This window comes from Strix uralensis, chromosome 2 (genome assembly GCF_047716275.1).
Source record: "Strix uralensis isolate ZFMK-TIS-50842 chromosome 2, bStrUra1, whole genome shotgun sequence".
Taxonomy (NCBI): domain Eukaryota; kingdom Metazoa; phylum Chordata; class Aves; order Strigiformes; family Strigidae; genus Strix; species Strix uralensis.
The window spans coordinates 105,268,171-105,290,132 of NC_133973.1; the positions used below are offsets into that span (position 1 = coordinate 105,268,171).

General features: G+C 41.8%; 1 protein-coding gene across 14 annotated transcripts in view; it reads right to left on the bottom strand.

The window, feature by feature from the left end:
• The window catches only part of TSC22D1 (TSC22 domain family member 1), a 96,872-nt gene extending 78,188 nt beyond the window's left edge, over positions 1-18,684 (bottom strand). For 12 of the 14 annotated variants that reach the window (XR_012627640.1, XR_012627648.1, XR_012627637.1 and 9 more), the window contains exons 1-2: positions 18,202-18,684; positions 14,667-17,530 (exon numbers count right to left, since the gene is read on the bottom strand). Coding sequence is in view for 2 of the 14 variants with exons in the window: in XM_074859618.1 (XP_074715719.1) it covers positions 14,667-17,539 (2,873 nt within the window). In the remaining 12 variants the exon portion in view is untranslated. Of the gene's footprint in view, positions 1-14,666; positions 17,540-18,201 lie in introns of those variants that run through there. The other 2 variants (XM_074859619.1, XM_074859618.1) reach the window with 2 other exon arrangements.
• Between the last annotated feature and the right edge of the window lie 3,278 nt (positions 18,685-21,962).

Genomic DNA, 21,962 nt, shown 5'->3' on the forward strand with positions numbered 1-21,962 from the left:
TAACAGCCATGGGATCAAATGTAATCATTCACATTTCTATAAACAACAATCAAGGCTATGTATGGCCACCTTCTGTACCTCTGTTCTCCACCTGACTCAGGTCTCGCTCTTGCCCTTATACTTCACTACTATTTTCAATAAAGTGTAAGTAAAAAGAATTTTAAGTTTTAGTTTATTTCTAGTTTGGAAGAAGAAGGTATGGAGCAGTATCCTGTCTTTAACAGTTGCCAGCACCATGTACGCCAGAAGTCACTGAAGAATGTGAAAGTAGCAGCTACAGCAGATCTCTCTCAGACATACTTTTGCTTCCCCTGCATTAGCTAGAAGTAGTCCTAGAAGCTGAAGCCAAACGCCATTTAATTTTCCATGTACTATTATAATTCTGTATTGTTTCCTACATAAGCATACATACACACGTATGCATATTTTTTCCTTTAAGTGCTGCTAATTTCTAGTCCTTCACAGAATCTTGTGGCAATGACACCCATAGACAAAACCTTTCTTAAAAATAGCCAAAGCAATTTTACCCACGTCCTCTTGTTCCCAATTTGAGGGCACGTAAGGTCCAGATCTTGTTCTAAACTAGTTCTCATAATTTGAGGTACAAAAAAAGTAGGTATGTTATCATAGCTTTAGGCTCCTTATGAGTCATTGTCACAATCAGAAGTCTGATGTAGGTTTACCATTCAACTTTAGAGATTTGTTTCCTAGTTTACGTCTTACTTTGTCAGTTCATTTTGAATTCCTTCTAATTTCCGTAGATCATATTTAGTCATTTTAAAAAAATACAACACCACAACTGAATTGAGATGTTGTAGGACAGGCTCCAGCAACACAGCAAGCCTTAACCCATTAGCTTTTTGTTTTCAAAGGCTCAAGTTAAAGTACTCAATTTATAAGATGGGCATTCTGGACTTCATACCTGTCCACACCAAAATCAAATGACCATTTTGGCACACTTGGCAACAGATTCAGAACTCTCTTAAAACTATTAATTCACCACAGTAATAGTGGGTAAGAGTGAAAAATCCTTAGGAACGCAAAAGTGACCAGATAAAAGACACTCCATTGTACTTGGAGCATGTACAAAAAGGAAAGCCACTGCCCCTAACACCGGCTCCATTTCCTGCTGGCACTAAACATTAGGAGCAAGCAAACCTACCCTAGAACAACAATACAAAGGGCTTCTGGTTAAGTAAGAGTGACTCTAGGAAAACAAAGAAGGGAGAACAACACAAACTGAGGTCCTCCCATAGTCTGACAAGAGGAATTAGCAGCGTGCAAAGTTTAGTTAAATCACTGGTACCATCCTTCTCCTTACACCCTTTCATTGCTTCTCCTGTCAAGACTCACCAACAGACAGCCTCATTTTCCTGAACCAATTTACCATTCATCAAGAGTTCTCAAGCAAAGAACAGCAGATGCTGAATCAAACAGGACAAATGGAAAAAGCACAGGACACACTGCTGAAGCAGAACTGTAAGACACCATTCCAGGCTTAGAAACAGGATGCCTTAGTTCAAGCAGCATAAGCTAGCTCTGCAAGTGTTGCATTTTGCCAACATTATCAGGAAAGGAGCAGAACAAAGTCTTGAAGCCTGTACTCAGGTAGTAAACAGAGCAATACAGCGAAGCTACAATACAAACAGTTCACGTCAAGAAAAGCAAATACACTAGGAAATCTTAAAATGCAACTGGCATGCACATAAAACGTGCTAACCTGGTAAATCTACAATTAACATCAACCAATTGCTTCTCTACAGTTAAGCATCAATTAAAACAGTCACTTCCAAGGATATATGGCACCCCCACAACTCTTGGTCATACTAGCCAGGCTCTACAAAACCCACTCCAGCTGGCCAAAAAGCTTCTCAACTAGTCACTTCTTCCTATGGCAGTGGGCCTGTGGCCATAAGCCATCAAGAGGGAGTAGAAAGGAACTCTTTCATCCCTTCCGAAGGAGTTACATTGAAGGTAAGAGAAGCACATATTATTTCTAGGTACATTTCTTGTAGAAGGCTAAAGGTTTAGAATCTCCATTGCAAACTGTTCCAAAATGCAAACCTCAATTCAGGATTTGCAAGTTCTCCACAGGGTTCTAGTCAGATTCCTTCTTCAGCAGCTCCTTCTTCTATTATTGTTATCAATTAATTGATTAGATGAATTAACACAAGTATGTCCTTCAAGAAGATTAAGCTCTCAAGTCAACAGCAGCCATCCTGGCATTTTAGGTGTTCACTGGCACATTTGAAACAATTTTTATTTAGTTTTAGTTTTCAGAAAAGTCAGAACTGAAAAGAGTCTTAATTTTTCATGGTTTATGTCTGTGTAATCTTCATTCAACCCACTAACATCCATATACTTAGAGAAAAACTGCTAACTTCAGAAAAAATTGCAAGTATTTCAGATACTGCATTTGAAACCATTTCTTACCAGTTCAAGATTACAAACAACTTTTGTTTACCACTTAAGGATAATCTCACAGAAACTAGTCACATTCACTGACAGACACTATAATTAAACAGTATTCAGACATGGATGGATCTTCTTTCATAAAGAAAAAAAGACTACTTTTCCCAGCAATTATGTTTAGTACATTTCTTTTGTGGTCACTGGAGGCAGATGAGACTACTACTGGTAGTCACTTCTTTTAACTCTTATTTCTGAAGCAAAATGCTGATCTTTCCAGCAACCTCCTGCTTTCTGAAAGGTCTTTGTTTTTAAATTTTACCTCTTCCTTAGAAGCAGACAACATAAATCAGTGGCTGAAAACATGCAACTGACAAGCAAAAATTAAAATGGCTAGTGTTCACCCATCATGGTCAAAGCATTTTGCACAGGGACAAATTATTTTAATAACTTCATTAGAAATGTATACCTTAGGGTAGAGTATATATATTCAGTATATAAAATGCTACAGAAGATCATAGTTTTATATTATATGATCTTTCATATTATAGTTACATTTTTAAGAATGGTGTCCAAGAAAGTTGAATTTTTTAGAAGAGACATTGTTTAAGAAGTTCTATCATACAGTTTACAGAAGTTCTACATATACATACTACACTTGGAGAAAACTAAAATTTACACTTGAACATTTCTGAACACAGACCTCACAGTCTTGAGAAGGTTTGTCTGCATACACAAAGGCTATAGATTTAAGCCAGACAATACCAACTTTCCTCTTAAATCACAGACACTAGTGCCTATTATAAAGTACTTCTGTTCCAGAGCTATCTGACAGCAACTTTGGTAAAGTAATTCCAAAGACTACCTGTAAATTCACCGAATTACAGGATTTTTAAAAGCCAAAGAAACAAAGAAAGAAAGAAAGGAAGGGTGTTTGGGATTTTGGATAACTGCATGGATCTTACATTGATCTGACTTAATGTTCCATCTAACATAACATGAAAACTCCATCATTTAACAAAAAAAGAGATCCCAATGTTTTGGATTTGTTTGTTTTGTTCTTGCAACACAAAAATTAATAAAACATTTTAGATATTTAAAAATAGTCATGTTCCTGAAACATTAAGAATGGTTTAGACTATCATGTTTGGAGGTTGGAGTAGAAGGAATTCTTTGAAAATAAAACTTTTTAAAAAAGCAAGCTTCCTTAAACATCTCTCCAATTAAAAAAAAACAAATTAAGAGGGAGGGTTGCATGGCTTGTTTGAACACTTTTTAGGTCAGTTAATATCAAGACCATCCTCTATTTGTAAATACCTATGAACACTTCACACAATTTCAATATCCTCTACAGAATTTTTTGGAGGACTGTTTGTGATACTGGATAAAAGTGTTTTCTCCTGGAAGTAACTTCACAGGCACCAAAAAAGCACATGCTAAATATCTGGACACTAAATATACACATTAAAGATTCCCAGAGATAGGATTTTGATTGTCTGGCAAATGCAAAAAGTGAAGATAACTACTGCTAGCCACAACTGTCTGCTATAATGTGTTAATATTTGTTTTTCCCCTTCCACAGATCACAGTACTCTCTAGAAGCTGAAAATATCTTCATGCAAATCATTATCTTCCACTTACATGTTTATGAAATAAAAAGATTGCTCAATTACTTCACCATGCTCTCACATAAGCAAGCAGCACTAAGAATCCTAACAGCAGAGTCAGTGAAACCTTACAAAACAGGCTAAACCATGCTTTCATGACAAAATGGTGACTCAATTTTCAATGCAGCAGTATTCCAGTGATGCTGTACTTTGTTATTAACAGGGTACATCTCTACAGGAATACAGAAATTACTATCTTGCTTTGCTGCTCTATTTTTAAATAAACCACTAAAAACATTTAAGAGCTGCCTGCTTTAAAGCATCCTGTCTTAAAATCAATTCAGAAATAATACGGACTTCAGACAGCAAGTTCTTTAGGATCATCATCTCTGCTCTTTCTGTTAAACCAGCCAGCAAAGCGGTGCCCCAACTCACAACTGCACATACTTGGCTCTAACACACGCATGCCCAATACCATTTCAAAAATTAAAATCCCTTTCCCCACCAGAAAAAGAAGGAAGAAAACTAAAACCACCATCATAAACATTTCGCACCGTCTTTCCTCCCTCCTCTCTCTCCAATCAAATACGTGCTCGGGAACGCCTCTCTCACAAGCAATTATAGAATTGGAAAGAGTCTCTCAAACTTGGAAAGAAAAAGAAGAACATGGAGGCACATGCACATCCTGCACCAATCCCTAAGCATTTATGCGTAATTTGCCATTTCACCCAATTTAGGATATTAGGCCTGCTAAAGAAACACTTGGCAGTGCAATATGCTGATCCATTCTTAACATAACCTCATTCAACAGATTAAAGAGGTACATTTATACTTTGAATTCATTTCAGTGCTACAGTAAATTATTTAACAAGTACTTAAAATAGGTAGTCATTAACTCATGGTTCTTTTTATTTTATTTTCACTTGGTCTTATTTTGTAAGAATGCAAGAAATGAAACTGTAAGAGCAGCAATTGCTCCTTTTCTCACTTGCAGGTTTGTTTAGGGTTGTTTCTTTCTTTTAAAAAAGAATTAAGCTTTGTATGTTCTCATATACATGTATACAGATATGCAGCATTCAGAATTTTAGACCAAAGAATTTCCAAAAAAAAAATCAACATGTTCAGTAGACATTTCAAGCTGAAGCCAGGTCAAGATTTTCACTAATCAGCTTATAACATAAACAAACCGTAATGCTGAATATAAACTAATTATTACAACAAAATCCTTCCTTGACAGCTTTCAAAGATGCTCAGAGTTTGAGAATCCTGTACTGCAAGTGACATCAAGGGACAATGACTATTAATACCACGCACAAGTTTCCACACACACGACAATCATGAAACATTCTGAGTTGTTCTGCTTCCCCTTACATGCCTTTCTATAGGGCAAGCATTGCTGCATGAACCCTCACAAAATCCCAGAGGAAACGAAAGCATTCCCCTTCTGTCAGGCTCAACCTGAAAGAATTAAAATTCTGTTTACAGTCTACAGACTTCCTCAGAGAAATACAGAATCTTTTCACATGGTACAAAAACACATTATGATACTTTAACACATATACATACATCCAGTAAAATTACCAAACTGAAAATAATCTTCCAGGAAATCTACATAAATTATTTTTTTGACTATGCTTATCCCAACTCAGTAGTAATATATGCCAAACAAGTCACTCACTATTCAGATTCCACCTGAGAAATGTTTGCTTGCTCTTCTTTAAAAAGGGAAATAATTCAAAACTGCAGTCACAACAAAAGTCGAAGTAATCATACATGAGTTATTGGGTTAATTTTTAATCACAGTCTTCCTTACTAGCTATAACAGCACTAAATATATAGAAACACATTTTTAGTATAGCTATGTTTTGAATTCTTTGATTTCTACAGTTTCTTATATGTAAGTTATGACTGCCACTCATCATTTCTCTCATCACACAACCGTGACAGAGTTGGGTGAAGTGAAGGTCAGAGGAAGCTTAAAAGGCATTTAAGTTTACTCTCATCTTGACAGGGATTTTATCCCTCTACATTGCATAGAGAGTTCAAAGTTCCTGGAAAAACATACAAAGTTACTTCTATACCATACATTTGTTTACAACGATTTAAAGGAAAATACCACTTCTAAACCAAGCACAAACAACTCGCAACAGATAATAATTTCAGAAACTTAACACTTTATGCAATTAAAAGGACTGCTGACTAGATATGTAAGCACTGAAGAAGATTAACACTTGGTTACCAATAACTAGGACTCTCTTACTGAGACAATGGATTACAAATAAAAGATCAACAATGCAAAAAAAAAAAGGTGTAACTTACATTTGATTTGCACCTTCTGATCTTACAGGAATGAACCAAGTGTAACACTGAGGATACAGAAATAAGCATACACTAATAGCACTGTGTACTGAAGTTACCTTATCTGAATAACCCATCTTCAAGAGCTACACTGCAGTATAGTAGTAAAAAAAAAAACTATTATTAATGCCTTAAGACACTAAGACTATTGTTGGAATACGTATCCACATTTTCAGCAGCTTTCAGTACTGTCCCTAATACTTAGCACAGTACTTTGATACTGTTGCTTAAACAACTGCTGGAGATGTTCAAATCTTGATTACACATGAAGAAATCAGAGCCCTGAAAAGTTTCTGCTGGATATCCATGCTAATTAAAACAAAAAAACCCCAAACACCAGACATACAAACAGAAGGTTGGACAAGTACTTAAGTCTCACACAAGCTCAAACAATTTGTCTGGCCAAGCAGTTTAGCACACTTCAGCAGCAGGTTATAAAACACTCTACAACCACCTTCCAGTTGCTATCAAATCTATACCTTACTAGAAATACTGTCTACATTTTTTTTAACAGGGGTTAATGCAGGTCCATCCGTATCTTTCTGTTAAGTCTAAACTTAAGATCTTCTGCTGCCTGTTTTAGCGATTTATAAAACTGTATTCATCCACTATACTCAAAAGAATGGGTTATTCAAAAGTATATAAACAGATGATCAAGGTACCCCTTAAGTTTTATTAAAATAAATATGAAGCACCATTTTCTGAAAGTTTCCTTGAGAAAAAACAAACATCAGTGGTACCTGCATTTATTGCTCTTCAAGGATTACAGTCAGCTTCAAAAATATGTTAAATTTCTAATCCTTAATGATAAACAAAACCTCAAACCCTTTACTTCCTATTCTGTTCTTCTAATTTAGAGAATTTTGAAGGTACGATACCTACAACCCTCAGCAAGGAAGGCTAATGATAAAGAGTAGTTTAGGTAGCCATTCTCCGTTGAACAAAGAAAAGTTACTTTCACTGTTCTGGACCAGTCTGCACTGCACTGCAAGAAGAAATGGAAACTGGGACAAGAACTTCAAGCCTAAATGCCTACAATACTTAAATATACATCCTAATTGTCAAAGGTACTCAATATATGAAGCTCCACCAACACTAAGCACCTCGCAAGCAGTATAATAAACACCTGAATGAACAAAAAACATTTAAAAAACACATGACACATTGGCGTAAGTGTGCAAATACAGACATGAATTTTTCACACCTAGCACAGCGGTGAAAGCTTGAATTCAAATATGAAGCACATACGGAGCAACGCTTTGACAGAAACAGATTCCTATGTTTATACAGCCCAGTTTAAATGTTTTTGAATAATTCATGTAGCATTATTTTAAACTTACAGTAGTAATGTTAGGCTTAATGTACACTTTCTCTGATTTTAAATATGATAAAAAGATTAGCAAAATTCTGGAAAATTACTAACTGAATTAAAAACGGTTAAAGCAACTTAGATGAAGTCAAGACCCACAAGTTTAAGTTAAGACTGTGGAGTAGAAAAAAATTCACGAGTCATTTCTGATGTACAAAAAATAATGCTAATGTAATACCAAATTAACTGCTTGCTCAAAGAAAAACGGTGAACAAGTTTACTGTGTCTTTTCTACTCTATCAAAACGAGTGTCCAAGATTTTACTTCGCAACTGTAAAAAATTTCATCAAGTTGAACATGTACAGTTATTAAAACATAATGTTCTATTTGAACTATAACTCTGCACAGCACTAAAGACAGAAGTCCTCATTTAGTAGGTACTAGAAAGTCTTTTAGCCCATAAGGTAACCAACAGTGATAAAATACCTACTATCACAGGCAATACTCTAGCATTTGCATGTATGCGAGCATTACAATCCCCACCTGCCAAATATTCATAACCTCTAAATGTCTCTCAGGAAAGTCTATCCAGCTTCAGTGGAAGATGGAGACTTTTGCATGTAACTGCAACCACAAACCAAATCCTGCTTCAAACGCTGATAACGTGCAGTAAGTGTTTGGAGGCTTGCACAAAATGAGCTGGTAAGGGATTCTACAATGCAACTGACTGTAGCACAATTACTATCTTTGTTCACAAATTCCAAAGGCAGACCAAGAGTTAAAGTGTCACAAGACATTAAAACCAGAAGGATGATCAGGTGCTCCAATTTGATACCATAATTATGCTGCACTTCCATCATGCAATTCATAACTCTGTGAATGCTTTAAAACAGGTTAAAATAAAGTGGTATCTCCAGTCACTCAAGAGCTCTTTCCATCTTAGCTTTGGGCTATGGTTTCTTGTACAATCACATTGAGAATAAACTAGTTCCTTATTTACGGTGATCATTACCATGAAATAGTTTACTGAATAATCTTACCCTTAGTCCCTGCTTAGTATGCTGTTAAAGCATGCTTTTGCTTAATAGCATTGCCTTTGGTGGCCTAAATGTAGTAAATGAAAGGCATAGGTCCACTTTTTAGAAGTTTTCGGTCATTTGTTAAAGTATAACACATATAACACACAGCACATTTTAGTTTCATTAATTAATCAAGAAAAGAACCAGTGCATTAAATCAATGAGAACAAAGACACACTCTTCTTTTCTGTTATGTTTCACCTACACCAACCTGCAAACCCAGATCACAAATTATCCCCCAGAAGGCCATACCAAGACTACATTCGGTATTATTACACATATTCAAGTGTGCGTAGTTTCTTCTTCTAAAAAACTGTACTAGCAACACTACTGTTTACAACTTGATCTACCTCCTAAGCTGTTAAACACGTCTGAAAAGGCTTATTTATTTTATTACCTTCTGTAAAGTGAGCAGCATCATTACAGGGGTTTTTTTGTAGCACAGGTGTGCTATCCATATGTCTTTTTACTTACACTTAATAAAGATACATTCACATTTTTTTGGGTTTGTTTTTTGTTGTTGTTGTGGAGTGGTTTGTTGTGGAGGGGGTTAATTATTTTCCCCTACCATCCTCCTAACTTTGCTAGCTTACCACTGACTGTTAGAGTCATTACTCTATTGTGGCATTATCTAGATCACAGTAACTTGTAAAGGCTGAAACACTTCACTACCAATACACAGACAGACAAATGGGTAATTCTAATTTCCAGATTAGCCTGTAACAAAGAACACAAATCCTGAGACAGTAACAAAGATTGCTTTTCAGCATTAAGTATTTTAAAACCTTCTGTTTGTTTGGTTTTACATACACATACATAGACAATTTAGTCTCCTTAAACACTGACAATTTCCAAAGATCAGCCAAAACTGTAGTGCTACGAAATGTTCGAAATGTTCGTTATCAGTTGGAGATACATTTCTCAGCATCTCCAACAATCCGCCTTATCTTAAGTGCTAAATTACTGCTTTTACAACGCCCTGAAATCTGTTGGTTCTTCCTGTCTTTAAAGACAATGCAATACCAAGCACTGTAGCAATCCTTAGTTCAAAGCATATCATGGCATGCAGAAAATGCATCTATAAAACACCAGAAAAAGGTCCATCCAAACAGGTATTGCCACCTACAGCTGGCCAGCAGACATACAAAGTACAGACCCTAAATTCTTCTTTGTTCTTAGTGAGCTAACAAAGTCAATTCAGCCAACAGTAGGTATTTTATTTCATCAGATGAAATGAGAAGCTGGACTGGTCAGCATGACACAACAGCAGCCACATTTTCTTTGCCAAAGTGCTCTTTTTCCTCATGTGACCTGCCATTACTGAGGGTAACTATTTTTTCAAGTTCCATAAATAGCCAAATTGAAAATATGAAGAGACTTTTTTAAAAGCCAATCTCCTAGAACTCAAGTTATGCAAGTTATTTTCAAATTGGTGGCAAGACTCTGAAGCAAGTTTAAAAACTGAAAAACAGAAAATAACACTGCCCCTAGGATGCAACTAAAAAAATATACCACCATACATCTATGCTAAACCACAATAAATCCTTTGTTGTGAAGTATCTTCTAAAAGTAACTTCTCCCTTTTTCATCAAATTCACAGAAGTAACTCACATCAAATAAAAAAAGCCCACATAAACTCTAAAACAGCTTACAAAATAAAAATAAGTATGCAAAATAGTTACCACATCAAAAATAATGTTTAACTGAAACTTCCAGTTCTACTTCAGTATGTTCATTCACTACTGCTTACTAACATCTTCAACAAGTATTCAATTACATCTCTAAAAATCTCATTTGTACCTGATCAACCTTCCTACTACATACTTGCATACATGATGAAAATTCATCCAATTTACTGACTGTACTCTTACTTTACAAGCTAGTACTAGTTACTACTACTGGAGATTCTCAAAGGCTGTTCACAAGTCTTTCAATTCCCACGTTCAGCTTTAATCTTCCAGTTTCTTCACAGACTTAATAACTAGCCAAAACATACATCCTATACAGAAAACATTTCCTCCACTTTTTTTTTCCCTCTGTCCAGCTGTAAAGGGATCTTTTAATAAAAATTTATCTTCAAAAAGAAAATTATGATAGATTGTCAGATAATAAAGAATACTTCAAATCTCTATGTCAATTTTATGTGTTTATCACATTTTCCTCCTTTCTCTTTTGCTTCACTGTTGGATGAAATACACAAACAGGTGAAAACAACTTGCATCAGACTAAAGAATGAAAGCAACTCTACAGGAAATGCTGTCAAGGACAGGGAGACAGTTATTAGTTCTCTTATCCTTCATTCACAAAATCTGCTTTTGAGTAATGGTAAACAATGTTTCAGATTAAGTTGTTTTTAAATTCACTTACAGCAGCCTTTATAAATACTGTAAAATACATTGATTTTTTTTTAAGTTTTCATTTTACAGATAATTTAAGAATTATACAAGACTGTACACAAAATCTCACTGCGGGCATACATAGCATAAAAAAGCATTGTCTAGGAAGATGTAAAACTGATTTTGCAACACTAAGTATAAATATACAAAAGAATTCACTGCAATGTAAATGTGTATTTTTCCATACTTAAGTTTCAAAAACATAAAAGAAATCCTCTTCTACAGTTCTAGAGATGAAATACTAAGCCAAAAAACTATGTCTGAAACTGACAGGATTTAATAACTGAACTGAATAAATCAAGGTAACTGCTCCAAATCCAAGAACTATGAGAATCATGCACTAAAACGAGTCCATATCATGATTCAAGATAAGAAAAAAAATACTTAACATCCAAAAAAACTGACCTGCATTTATGTAGACTGAAATATTAGAAGAGGTGACATAGAAACATCTATGGCATATCCAACAGGCTGAAGAGAGACAAGTCAAAGAACTAGGGGTGGTGGGATTTTTTTGGTTTTTGTTGGTGTGATGCTTTTGTTAAATACAGAAACTGTAACAGTATTATTTGTACCCTCTCTTTAATAAAGTTTGCAAATAATTTTCCATACAGCATTCTGTCAAGTAGTTCATTTTTAGTATCTCTTATTTCCAGTCATAGTGAAGATTTTTTAAAAAAAATTATTCATACTGGGGAAACAAAGATTACAGTTTTCAAAGCGAAGCACTCCACAGTCTATATTTAAAAGGCCATGCCCTGATAACAGGTATAGAAAGAGCTGCAAATGGTGCTCTAAAAACTAAACAGGGCTAAAGACTTAAAGATACTGGCACATCTTTAAATGCAATTATATACAGGTTTAAGGAAAGCTGGGAGTTAATCTAAACGAGGTATTACATGGGTCAGATGTTTTTTCAAAGGCACACCAAATGGAATTTTACAGCTTCTTCACTGGCCCAATTATGTCATCACTTACTTCTTTCTCCTACCTTTTCCCTTGCCAGGTTTAGAATCACTTGAAATGTATTGATACAAATCTTCAGTGATATAAGTGTGTGCGCACATGAAACAGAGAAATGGGGATTTTATACACATATATTTACAGCATATCCGCTGCTTAAAAGTTTACCCTTTATCTCCTGTAGAAGAGGGAATAATCCAACATACATACAAAAACCTCTCAAGAGAGCGCTAGCTGGAGACATCCTACGGCCAGAGAAGTGAGGAGCCGAGCAGAATAACAGCCTATCTTGCACTACCTGTGATGAAGTCTAAGCTCCCGACCAAATTCCAGTCAAGATGACAAATAGTGCCTTGCCCTGAGATCCTCTGAAAGTGGAAACAAGCAATCTCACTAAATTCTTAATGTTACAGACAGATATACAGGGAGAAGTGCTGCTCTAAATTATCTAATTATACACAAAAGAGACCTGACCACTACTGTCTTGCAAAAAAACACAATTATTTTTGGTCTCCATTTAATAGAGTCATATCCTGCTCTGCGTAAAGAATCTAAATGATTTTCCAACTGCAGCTAAACAAAAGTGTAGTCTACCTGGAGATGACAGATTGAACAAAGACGCAACGTGCATGGGAGAAGAAAGGATATGATCTTTGGCTAGCCAAATATGAGAGGAAGAAGGTATTTCTGGCTATTGTTACCCTGAGGGATTTAAACACTCTGGAAAGACTACCAATCATGACAAACAGCTAACATATGCTCTTAAAATCAGGGTACAGTCACATGCTAGATGTCATTTTCCAAAACACTGAGTATCACTGAATTTGTAATTCTCTTACTCAGGTAGGATCCCCTGAAAGCTTAGGGGGCTTTTTTTGTTGGGTAAAGAACCAAAACCACCATAGCACCAAACACAAATGGGACCCATGAAGAGAAGGATTAGTATATTGGTATCCTGGTTTAGAAAGATTGAAGGAATGATAACCAAAGAACATTTGAGAAAATTGACTGCTAGTAGCATAAATGGTGACACTGTGAGCTTTAACACCTCAATCTGTCTTCTACCACCTTCACATACTTATTGACTAAAAAACATAATCAGAATGAAACAGTGTTGGAACTTGTCTTCCAGCACTCCTGGAAGACAAGCTGCTACTCATTATAGCTCTCTGGCATCTTAGAAAGACATGATGAAAGCCACTAAGGCAGTCAACACCTCACGATGAACATAATCAGAGACTGCTGATAGAGTTAGTATTTTCAATATTAAGAAAAGAATCTAGCCTCTCCCAGCAACCCATTTTATTAATTTTTTTTTTTTTATTAAAGTTTGGCACTGATACTACTCCTGATTTGTTATGGCACCAAAAAGATATTTAAGAAGTACTTCACCTCCCATTGCCATGACGTTTTTCCCACCTTGTAAGTGTTTAGCGCTTTATTTTGTCTCTTCACTTGAGTCTTTTTCTTTTCTAGTGTCCTTTTCTGTCTGCTCCCACATTCTCAAGGCAGGTTATTTATCTTAATGTTACTTCTCCCATTAATGTAGCTTCTTCTTAGACAAGTTATTCTTTGGGAGAACCACCAGTCTCCCTGTCCATTTGTAAATGCACATCACAAAAGGTCCTCAATACAGTGAGGAATTTCCACCCATAATTAATATCAAACAATTGCACTTTAAAACTGCTGTTCAGATTACTTCAGCCTGCCCACGCAAGGGCCTTTCACAACTGACACAGCTTCTCTGCAGACACTGTCAAAGAAATTAGAATATTCACACGCACACACTATTAAGACCAGTCAGTGGTCATTTATTTGAAAAGGTAAAGGTGGGAGAACATGTGCAGTTTCTTACTCTGACTGCACAGAATCAGTGCACCAGAATCAAAGGCTCACCACCCCTCTGCAGGCCTGAGCGGCTCTCACAATGGATTAATGCTTTGAAGCAAAACCACCAAGACCAAAAGCGCCCCAAGTTCAATTTAAAGAGCCACAATGGTGTTGCTGAACCTCTCTTTTCCCACCATACTCATTTGCCTAAAGCGTCTCTTGGCTGTCAAAGAGAAGGCTTCTACATACACCACAGACTCACAACTGGTTCAACCTGAGTAAAGTCAATACTTGAAAAAGAGAAGCTGAGGCAGGATGAAGTCTAGGCTTGTGGAAAAAAAAAATCTACCTAAGAATAAATATTAATTATTTCAGTATAATAAATAATCTAAACTACAATCACCACTACCATACCCACATTCCACAGTATTCCTTTGTCTTCCTCTATACAATGGGAACATACACACTGTCACAGATTGTTAAACACAATTTACCCACGCAGCAGTTTCAGAGCATAATCAATACAACCCACCCCCTCAAGAAAAAGAAACAAGTATTTTAATATAATACCTACATGCACTAGGACTTAAGAAACGATATTTCTAATTAGACAAAAACATTACACCATTTCACAGAATGGCTGTAAGACAACTTACAAGTTAGTGCAAATCAAACTATCAGACAGTATCTTTTGATGAAGTTACAGGCAGTCTTACCTCTCATCCTCACCATCTACGAGAGGCGTCGTCAATGGCAGCACCTTCAGCGGAAAGAGGGAAGCAGAGGATGGCATGTTGCTGCTACCGCCATCTGAAACAGCTGATGCTCCAACACCACTCTCGCCACTGGCAGCTTGAGGTAAACCCACTAAGGAAGGTTCTGTAGGGCGTCTGCCATCTTCAGTTTGGCTTACAATTGACTGAGCTAGTGATTGTGCAGGGAACTGGGTAGAGCTTAGCGGTATCTGCTGTGGCACACTCTGCGCCACTGGCATACCTATACTTGTTGATATCAAGGGAGGCTGACTAACACTTTGAGCCAGATTCCCGTTCTGCACAGCCGAAGCTTGTGCTATATTCTGTGGCTGTCCCAAACCTATAGAAGCAGAAGGTATGCCAGGAGGCACAGCTGAACCAGCTTGACTTGGTGGAGGAACAGCACTAGCAGAAGGTATAGGGCTAACTGCAGGCAGCTGCTGGCCAGTCATCCCTTGGACTACAGATTCCACTCCTTGTGCCTGCGGCTGTACAGGTAACAAGGTGTTTTGCTGAGCAATGACCATTTGCTGAGGAAGGCCTGAAGCGCTAGCCTGTAATCCCTGCTGCATTATTCCTGTCTGCACAGGCTGCACTACTTGTGAAGATGGAGGAGCAGCCGTTGACGGCATAACTGGAGGTGGAATTTGGTTTGCAGCAGATGGTGGTTGCACCACAGTGGCTACGCTTCCCTGCTGCCCAACATTCAGCATTTGACCACTGGTACCTACACCTGGTATCGCTGCTGGAGCATGTGCAACAGGCGGAGCGGGGGCAGCGGCTGGGTGTGCTTGTACTGAAGGCTGCAAGCCCTGTGCCTGGGCAACGGGAACCGGCTGCCCTGCTCCTACTCCTGTAGAACTAGGCTGCATGGCAGGGGCTGGAGTCTGAAGGATCTGCTGATGTTGAATGTAGTCTGGCATAGCCCCCGTAACTGAGTTTTGGTTCACCGGCTTAACGTGACCTGCGGCCATCTGCGTAGGAACTGTCTGTTGCTGCTGTTGTTGCTGTTGTCCATACTGCAACTGCTGCTGCTGTACAACTGGCAAAGTCTGCACAGGCTGCGCTGGCTGAGAATACGGCAGCTGCTGTTGAGCCATACTTTGAATGGCAGGTTGCTGGTGGCCCAGAGATGGGGATACACCTAGTATATTAACTGAGGCTGGCTGAACCCCAGTAACAGTGGTTAGACTGGCCTGTGCAGGAGGTTGGACCCCTGGCTTCTGCTGTGGATAGTTTACTTCTTGAGAATGCAGCTGGACTTGTGCAAGCTGTGATTGAGAAACACTCTGTGGTATACTAGACGCTGGAATTGCCGGAGGAGCAGCACTGCTAAAATCCATCTGCTGCGGACCCACACCTTGAAACGCTTGCTGCTGTACCACAGTAGGTGCTCCCATTTCTCCACTTCCCACACTTTCTGTATAGTGACTCAGTGTGCTTACATTGCTGCTAACAGAACTCCCACTGGTGCTCTCCCTTTCAGAAGTCACTTCAAGCGGGCTTTGTTTTATCGTCTCTACTGCTTTGTTTACTGCTACTCCTTCTGAAACTGCAACAGTGTTTTCTTTATCATAGAATTCAGTGCATGTCCATCTACCTTTTTTGAAAGGTTCAGAACTAGAATCTAATTTTACAACCCTAAACCTTGACGTGCCAGATGCAGGCTGCTGCTGGCTTGATCCCACTGCCATTCCTGCAGTTGGATTAGTAACATTGTTAATGACACTAGAGGAAGCACTCGTACCATTGCCAACACCACTCAAGATATTCACATTAACATTGCTGCTAGTTCCAGACAAAGCATTTACATTACCAGTACTCGTGATGTTGCTTAAATTTATAGTACCAAGCACGTTGCTTGCCACACTAGAACTACCACCACCCATATTATTTAAGGTACTAGTTCCAGTAGCAGGACTTACACCTAAATTGCCAGGAGTACTTGTAGTGCGGATATTAGACACAACAGATGCTGGGGAACCAGTGGATGATGCAGCAGAAACTGGTGCAGTTGATATAACATTGTCAGAGCTTCCAGTTGTTGATAGTTTTCTAAATGATGGACTGGGCGGTGGTCCTCCAGAAATTGGGGCACTGCCCACCCCAGGATGCGATGGATGATGGTGTCCGTGATGATGGTGGTGAAGATGGTGGTGGTGATGAACATGATGGGGGTGAACACTTCCATTGATCACAACACTCTGCTGTGGGTGATGAGGCAGAGGAGCATGCTGCTGGGGAAGATGAGGTTGGTTTGGAGAAACAGCCCCAGGAGTCTCTGCCTCTTGGAAGTTATTTAAAGTCTCTTCAGAGGAGCTCCTCTCAGGTTCTCCCAAGTCGGTGGCCCTGGATAAAGATACATCCAAGATTTCTGAAGACGACAGGTCTTCCGTGTGGGACTCATCCAGGTCATCGTAGCTTTCTGTATCCTCAGCTATGCTGTTGTTAGAGCTCATACTAGCTGATATCTGAGCAGGGGTCACACTGGTAATTTGGAAGCCACTTTTCTTCTTCATTTGAGCTCCAGTCTGTGCAAGAGGCTGTGGCTGGAGCTGAGACTGCGAGAGGAGGTTCAGGCTTTGTGGAGGAGGGGGTGTCGGCTGTGGACCCGCTGATGAAGATGCTGCAGGAGATGGAGGCGGCGGCTGGACCAGCAAAGGCGGCTGATAATCCTCGGCGGAGAGGGCAGCGCTCCCAACGCCGGTACCTGGTGCAGTGGGAGCAGTAACGCAGCTGCTGCCGCTGCTACTGCTGCTGCCCCTTCTAGGAAACATTGCCGGGTGCGCCATCTTCCTAGCACTAATGTCTGCGGCTGAGTCAGGCTGGTGCATTGTATCGGGTGTATTTTAAGAGTGCAATCCCCCGGTATGGAGAGAGACAGACACACACACACACAGTTAGCTTTGCGCTCACGGCAGGGCAGAGACACCACGCACAACCCCCCCGGCTCCCGCAGAGCACGGGCTGAGCGCCTCGGCACCGCCGCTAACCACCACCCCCCTCCCCTCCCCTCCCCTCCTCCTCCCCCTCCCCTCCGAGACAGGGAGGGGGCGAGCACCGGTCCTCCGCCGCCTCTAGATTAGCGCCTCTGAATGTGACACTTTCAATCCTCCGCCATTCACTTTCTTTCTCCCTCTCCCCCCCCCCCTTCTTGATTTCCACCACCACCACCCCCCTCCTCGGCCGCCCTCCCTCTCCCTCCCCGCCCCCCGACTGCGCCTCTCCCGGGGGGGTGGGCAGCGGGCGGAGGAAATGCCCGCGGTAGCCGGCCGGCCCCGGGGGCGAGCCCCTTCCTCCCCGCGGCTCGCCCGGGCGCCGCGGCTCGCCGGCAGCCGGCAGAACCGCCCTCCCCACGGCGGGCGCCGCCGCCGGGCCGCCGCCTCCTCGGCGGGGCGAGGGCAGCCGGCGGGCCCTCAGGGTAGCCCGGCGAGGCGGACGGCGCCCCTCGCCATCGCCGCTGTAGTAGTAGTAGTAGGAGAGCGCAGATACGTACAGGACTGGCGCACAGCAGGGCGGCAGCGGCAGGCTGAGCCGGGCAGGGACATCCCCGTCAGTGGCAGCCATGGAGCTGAATCATTTTGGGTATTAAAAAGACGGAATAAGGAGGGAAGAAAAGCAGCAGCAGCCCGACAAGAGAGTCCATGAAAAGGAGGGAGGGAGGAAGGGGGAGCCAGCCAGGCAGCCTCTCTCTCCTCCCTCTGTGTCTGGCTGTCTCTGGAGGAGGCTCCGCTCCGCACGCTCTTCCTTCCCCCTCCGCCTCCTCCCCCTTTATAACAGGCAGCACCCGCTCTCCCTCCGCAGAACCGCGCCTGGGACCGGTCCTCCTCCCGCGTGCGCGTCTACCCCGTCCTTTCTTCCCTCCGGGTCTCTCCCGGCTTCCCCGCCGCCGCCGCAGGTCTCTCCCCCTCCCGGCCCCGTCTCCTCACGGAGCGCTGGAGGAGGGCGCTGCGCGGGGCTGCAGGGGGGAGGGGAAAGCTCGCCAAAGGGGAGGGCAGGCGAGAGACAACGTAAGATGGCGGCCGCCGCGCATGCGCGCGCCGCCGGCAGACATAAAGCCCGTCTGGCCGCGGCCGAGGCCGACGGAAATAGGCTCGGCTCGCGTGGCGGAAATTGCCGAGCGGCGCCGAGCCCGCGGAGGGGGAAGGGCGGGGGGTGTCCCCGCGTGGCGGCGCTCCGGGGTGGGGAGGGGGCGCCGGGCGAGGGCAGGGCCGCGGGCGGGGGGGGTGGGCAGCCGCCCCCCTCCGCGGCCGCCTCGTCCCCCCAGGTGCCCCCTCTCTGCCTCTTCTTCGGGCCCGCAGCATGACTGTGCCTCACATGACCCGCCGCCGCCTCCCTCCCCCGCTCCTCAGCTCCGTTGCAGATTTATTCAAGTTGTTCATCACCTTTTCCTTCCCCCTCCCTCGGTCCAGAATATTCCTGACCCTTCCTTCCCCCCGCGCACGGGCAAAGCGGAGGCGCCTCGCTCGGGGCCGTCTTTCCCCTTTGTGCCACCGTTGGCTCGCCCCTCAGCCCCCCCCTCACCCCGGGGCGGGGGTCGCGGCGGGTGACTCCCCTCACGCCCCGAAATGGCCGCCCTCCCTCCCAGGCGCTCTCCCCGCTCAGCCGGCCGGGGCGAGCGGACGGTGTCACCGGGCGGTGACTGGAGGCCCCGGGAGCTGCCACCGCGGCACCCGCCGTTGGCAGGGCGGGAGGTGCGAGCCCGGCGAGACGGTGTCGGGGCTGCGGCGGGGCGGGGGACCCGCCGGTGTCGAGGGGGAACGGCGGCCGGGTCAGGTGGATCGTTGATCTGCATTCACAAACGACATGTGTGTGTGAAGGAGCTTCTGAGGAGAGCTCGAGAAGGAATGCACTGAAGTGCTGCTCCAAAATTGATGCCGATCAAAGGTGTTTTTAAGTTATTGAACGGAACTGAGGTGAAATCTGCCAACCTCCTCTCGCTGTTTCAGTGCCAGCATCCCACCGGGGAAGAAAGGCCGTGTGGCCCTCCTGGAAGCCAGGCGGCAAAGCTCGATGCGCCCGTCATGGTGGGGCTGCTGCAGCTCTCCCCTGTCCCAAACTGAGCTTCTCCTTGTCATGGAGCAACAACCATCTATTCTCTGAAGATTCTCAGTGGATATGTGTCCACCAGGACATTTTCCTTCATGTCCTTGTGGCTGTTAGCGTGCACAGAGCTGCCCAGCAGGTAGGCGGGTACTTCATGGCCACACAAGCCCAACAGATTTGTGCCGTCACCATTGCTCCACCTCCCTCAGCAGGACCCTCTCCAGGAGCGCTTTCAGAGTGCAATAAATTGGGCGTCCTCCTTTCCTACAGAGAGGGGGACAGGTTCGCACCTTCTCCCCCATTTCTCCGGCAGTGTGGTGGTAGGGTGTGCACCAGTGCCCAGAAAGCTGCTCATGGTCCCACCTCCTGCCACCACATCGTTGTCTCCAGACACAGGCATCCATGAGCTGGTAGAGGTGTCTCAAATCACTGCTTTGAAATTGGTCCAGTTTGCATAGAATAATAAAATGTTCCTAGGACTTGACTGGCTCAGGCTAATTCTGTAACCTGACTGTGAAGTCCGTAGGCTAGGGCAGTCAACAGAGCATGGGGGAAAAAACAGGGCTTGGTGTTTGCTGCAGTGAGTGTTTAAGCACATTATGAACAGTAGCAGAGCTTTAATGGGAGAAAAGTTGTGAGAGTCCAAGGTATTATATCATATAGCTGAGTCATTAGAGAGTTCTTGTGGGAGATGTAAATGCTAGTTCCTTCAGGCAGAGAGGAGATTTGAGTCTCCAATGTTCAGTGTGTGGCATTTAATCACCAAGGTACTAAAAAAGCTCCATTTTGTGAAAAGGGTGAGGATTCAAGGTCACACACACAGTGAGAGCTTTTGCTGCCTGTGCCTGAATTTCAACCTTCCATCTTTGTGTCTCCCTGTTAACCTAGCTTATCTAGCTCTCACTCAGTGTGGGGACAGGGGTGGCTTTGAGAAAATCTGCCTTTTGCAGCATAATTCCTTTTATGTCTGGAATGCAGCCATTCAGCTCAGGTCTCCAGATACCTGAAAGGTAGACTTGCAACCCTTTGCTCCTTCTGTGACTCCAGGGCACTGCCTGTATACAGACACTGTGAAACAATTGACACGTAATTAAATAACATTATGCTTTTTCTGAGAGAAAGACAATGGGTTTTAAAACTGATAATCACATAGAAAGGCTTGAAGACCATACTACCTGAACGTGAGCTCCTGCCAGGAAGAAGCCTTTGTGTAACCTTCACAGATTTCAGGAAAGCATCACAAAGGTGCCCACAATCTGGCTACATCTTGATGCCTGATGTAACACTGAGGCCTTCTATTTGTCTTTAATGAGATACTCACATGTGTAAACATTTTTGCGATGAGAGCCCGAGGTTGCAAGCCAACTCCATTATAAATTCCTGTTCTGTCTGCTTATAACTTTCCCAGAACGATTTCCTTGAGGAATTAAGCCTTCTATGATTAGTCGCAGCTCAAAGATGATTTTTTGAATGTTTGAATAAAGTCCAACTACTTTTAAAGTACATAGGCTATGAATACAGATGAATCTGTTTCTAACATTAAAAATATGTGCAAAAGTAACTCAAAAAGGATTGAGCTCTAAAGTTTGTATGCACCTAATAGATATCAACAAGCCTGAAAAAGCATTAAAGCAGTAGTTTTGTCATTGGTTAAATGTTTGCTTTTGCCCACACTAACTTTTATTAATTTTGAAGAGTTGGTAGTCTTTTGCGTTATAAACTTCTTAGTACAGCATGTGAAACAGTTCTTTAAATTTGGTCCATATAGTTCTATTATACAAGAGAAACTGAAGAAAAAATGAAATTTAGATAAGTGTTAAATTATAATGTTGTCACTAGTCAGTTAACAATCCAAATGATGGCCTAGACTAGACAAAGAACATCTGAAATGGCATGGTTGAAATTAATTTTTTAGTGCTGTTCGTAAATATGAGCTTTTTCATGTTACACCTTTTTTTTCTTTTTTTATCCATTTTCATCAGGTATATGCCTACACATCTCTTTCTTTCATTTTTTGTAAGCCTTAGTCTAAGCATGAAAATGGGTTTCTCAAAGATTTTAATTACTTTTCATATCCATTAAGGTTTATGAAATGAAAGTTAAACCATTGTAATTGATAATTTAATTGTTATGAGTTGTGCTATTTAGTTGTCGTTCAAAGTGAGAGGAGAAATTTCATCATATACCTCATTTACAAAACACCAAGTATTT